Raw genomic sequence first — 4,157 nt, 5'->3', positions numbered from 1 at the left:
CTGTAATATTCTAATATGGATTATCTTTTTTATTCAGCTTTGTAAATCTCTAAGTTCACTGCTCAAAGTAGTAAATTAAAAAGTGGCACTTCAGTTAACCAAATTTTTGCAGGGTCAGTCCGATTGATTATCTCCACATTGGAGAAAACATGTTGACTCATTCTAAATTTACTAGATGTATTTATATGAAATGTAGCAAGCTTTTAGTCAAATGTACAAGTCTTTTGTACAAAAAAAAATCAACTGTGTTACAAATGTATTTGTACTCAAGATGTATCTGTAAATTGAAAACATCAGACTGACTCAGACTCTGGCAAGTCAGAGTGCAAGATGATGTTCAATTGAAGGATAAGAATACATTGTTGACAGTTCATGGTAGAGGATGCAATATGTATGGAATACTGAAAACAACTCCAGATATGCATTTCAAAGGTTCTAAAAGTTATGCAAATGAAACGTACAAACAGTATGATAGGGACCTACCTTCACATGTTTTCGTACGCTACTGCTAAACAAGACAATGAGCTTTTGACGTGTATCGACGAACAAGGTACTTTACACTTGAACGTTCATGGGTCCCCCCAGCTGCAAGTACAATGCCCTAATCAAATACACATTGGAAAGTGGCATCATGTATGTCACACGTGGTCATCATGGGAAGGTGAGGCGACTATTGCCATGGATGGTTTCCATTGCAAAGGTAACGCAACTGGGATCGCCGTGGGAGCTACGCTTAGTCAAGGTGGCTTAGTTGTTCTTGGACAAGACCAGGACAGTGTCGGTGGTAAGTTTGATGCGGAACAAAGTTTGGAAGGAGAACTGAGCGAACTTAATCTTTGGAACACGGTTCTGAATCACGAACAGATTAAATATTTGAGTAAGTGTGCGCATCCTTCGGAAAGACATATCCATGGAAACATAATTCAATGGGATAAAACACAATTTAAGGCTTACGACGGAGTTGTTCTTTCTCCTAACGAAATCTGTGCTTAGATGACGTATAAAAAAAGAGCTTGGAGGCCGAGAACTAAATTTTACTTCAACTGTTTGTTTGTAAGTGGCTTTTTTATACATTAAATGTTTTTATATGATATAGGTTGATCGCTTTCGCATTGTTTAGACATTTAACAGTTTGATTTTCCATTTAATCCTGAAATGTTAGTGTTTTTGAAGTAATTCTTAAATTCGAGGTTTTATGTACAATGAAATAATGAAAATAAAAGTTTATATGTCTTAGTCCTTCGTGTGATACATCTTTTCTGGTGTCTTCGAATTTTGAGATTCTCAGCGTTAAAGAACAAAAACTTAATGAAGTTGCTGCACATCCAACAAAACTGCGTATGCACTTTATCCCAAAAAAGAATTCGATACCGAACAATAATAAAAAATGGTTTAGTTGGGAAAACAAAACAAACCCCATAAAAACTTTTAACTTGACTTTATTTAAAAACAAATAAAGCCTATTTGAAAATTAGCAATACAAGTTAGTCCTTACTTTTGTCAGTATACTCATTCAATTTAATCATTTAGTTAGCACGTAACCCTAACCAACTAGTTTTGAAATGGATAGTGATTTTATTTAACTATCGGTATGTCTTTGCGGTAGATAGAGTTGTTTAAAAAAGATTTACTGTCGATAATTAATTGGTTAAACTGTGATAGCATATATGCACTTACGCTTACAAATGAAATTTGATTTGTTTCTAGGAAAATTCCAGGATATTCTTTAATAAAATATAATATCGGGATAACACTATGCGCAACTTAATAAAACTGTATGAAACATTGTACATTGTTTAAAAGAAAAGCATATTACATAATAATAATACAGTTAAACCCGTTAGAGCGCGCCCCGATATAATGAGGTCAATGTTTGGCTCCCAATTTTCTATCGCTAAATTCTCGAGTTTCGAAGTTTTCAATTAAGATTTTGTAGTGTAATTTAACGATTTTGCGAGGTTGTTTTTGTGAGAAAACAATGCTGCTTTCTAGATGGCAGCCCAGTATATAAGAGCTGAACAAAAAAGCGATTCTAACGCCCGCTCTATCGAGGTAATATATAAAATGTACCTCATCTGAAATATGCCAAACTCTCTTTATCACTCTCCGGTTTACATTTTGGGCCAGGGGTGGGGGGGAACTGCCCAGGGGGCCCTAGCGAATGAAACCTGGTTATGCCGTAAATCATCTTTAGGCTATATCTTTATTTAATGATAAAACCCATAGTTTTGTCTGTTCTTTGCATATAGACGCTTGATACATTAAGAACGACTGAAATAATAATTTGAGTAATAATTAATATGTATTTGTTACTTTATAGATTTAATAGATATTTGTTGTTACTTTATTAACGTTTTTACGCTTATACTGTGAGGTAAAAACGGCTGCTGCTATGATTTAGTCTGGTTTATGAGCTCGTTGCTGTCATAATTTAGGATCTTCTTTTTAATAAGTTCTTGAAAATGTTAAAAGAGAGAGAGAGAGAGAGAGAAAGGGGGCCCGGAGAGGATGTTTGTCCCGGGGCTCGTGCTTGCTCTCGATGTTCCTGCCCCGGGCTTACACCTTCACAAAATAGGTAAGCTAAAGACAAATAAAACACGCTTCAAAACTCTTGCTACTACTTATTACGAAAAAACAAAAAACTTCTCAACAAAAATAACTGAACTTCTAGAAACACCATATAACTACATTACATCGCTATAAAAACAGAACACACGCCCCCCCCCTTTTTGTCAGGTTACCGACCAGAAACGGACATTGTTTAATGATTATGCAATTAGTAAAAGTGTTAAGTTGTATCTATTACTCCTGAATGGCCAGGTGGTTATGGCGCTCTACTCGCAATCTGAGGGTCGCGGATTCAAATCCCTGCCCCACAAAACATGCTCGGCCTTTCGGCCGTGGGGGCATTATAATGCGACGGTCAATCCCAATATTCGTTGATAAAAGAGTAGCCCAAGTGTTGGCGGTGGATGGTGATGACTACTTGCCTTCTCTCTATTCTAACACTGCTAAATTATGACGGCTAGCGCAGATAGCCCTCGTGTAGCTTTGCGCGAAATTCATGACAAACAAATACTCCTGAATTGTAATCTCTGATTTATCGTTAACTCTTGCTTGTATTGATTACTCTATATCATTGTTGCCACAAATTGTTATTGTAACTGTGAATTGTTAATAAACAATGGTTCTGGTCTTGTGTTCGTTATTGGGCAGGGTGCGTCGGCTCCGTTCGCCGTGTAGACTCGTGCGCCAGACTGGAAACTTAATATCTTTCATCACTTCAACAACAGGAAGAGGAACGCATCTCTGGTCTCTCTTTCCGGCTTTTATTCCGCTCGCTTGATCCCAGTAACCTACTAAAGCAAATTAAAAACACGAAAAACATTGTCACGTCCCCCGGAGTTTTATTTAGTACACAAGCCAATGAAGGGGCGAACTAATTTCTGACCACCCCTGAGTTATCAAACAGCCTATTTGTCTTCTGGCATTTTGAGGTGTTTTTTCTTAAACCTGTGCATAACCTTTGGTTTTTACAATTTTATATGCTTATTTTTATTGTACATGATGGATAAATCTTCAAGTAAACGCATGTTATTTACTGTCAAAGATAAACTGTATGTTTTGGATCAAATTAAAAACGGCAAACAGCAAAACTCAGTTTGACCGTGTTCATGGGATTAGTGAATCCACCCCACGAGGTTAAAAAAAAAAAAAAGGAACAAAAATTGACAAACCGTACTTTATGTTTTTCTTGTTCTTAAAATGGCTGGGATATAAAATAAGAAAAGTTAAGTAGAAGATATGCGTAGCAAGAACTGGGTATACTGGGTATCTGAAGCTGTGGAATGAACAAGAAAACATCGCATGCAAGGGACATAGAAAACGACCATTTGTGGGTACCCAAAAATAAAGCGACCACACATTTAACGCAATCGCATTTCGTGGACCTCAACCATCGCCTTATAACGGGATTCTACTGTAATCTGGGCCGTCGGGGTTAAGCTTAGCTGAGACAATTTTTTCTCACGGTCAGCTCTACGTAACTCTACCAGGGGTACGGTCATTCGATCGGTTAAAAATCTGTGTCCTTGATGGCGCAAATACTGAAACCGTTTTTTATAAGGAAGTTTTGTAAACAACTTTTTCAATGTGAA

At 37.0% G+C, this 4,157-nt stretch overlaps 1 protein-coding gene across 1 annotated transcript; it reads left to right on the top strand.

The window, feature by feature from the left end:
* The first annotated feature begins 468 nt into the window (after positions 1–468).
* LOC106457055 (C-reactive protein 1.1) lies at positions 469–997 on the top strand. Its single transcript, XM_013916439.2, has one exon. The coding sequence runs from the start codon at positions 469–471 to the stop codon at positions 991–993; it is 525 nt and encodes a 174-aa protein (XP_013771893.1). The 3' UTR covers positions 994–997.
* Positions 998–4,157: the final 3,160 nt, after the last annotated feature.

The sequence above is a fragment of the Limulus polyphemus genome, unplaced genomic scaffold (genome assembly GCF_000517525.1).
Source record: "Limulus polyphemus unplaced genomic scaffold, Limulus_polyphemus-2.1.2 Scaffold287, whole genome shotgun sequence".
NCBI classification, from domain to species: Eukaryota; Metazoa; Arthropoda; class Merostomata; order Xiphosura; family Limulidae; genus Limulus; species Limulus polyphemus.
Note: the sequence above shows the minus strand (reverse complement) of the source record. Positions and strands in the feature narration are given on the sequence as shown.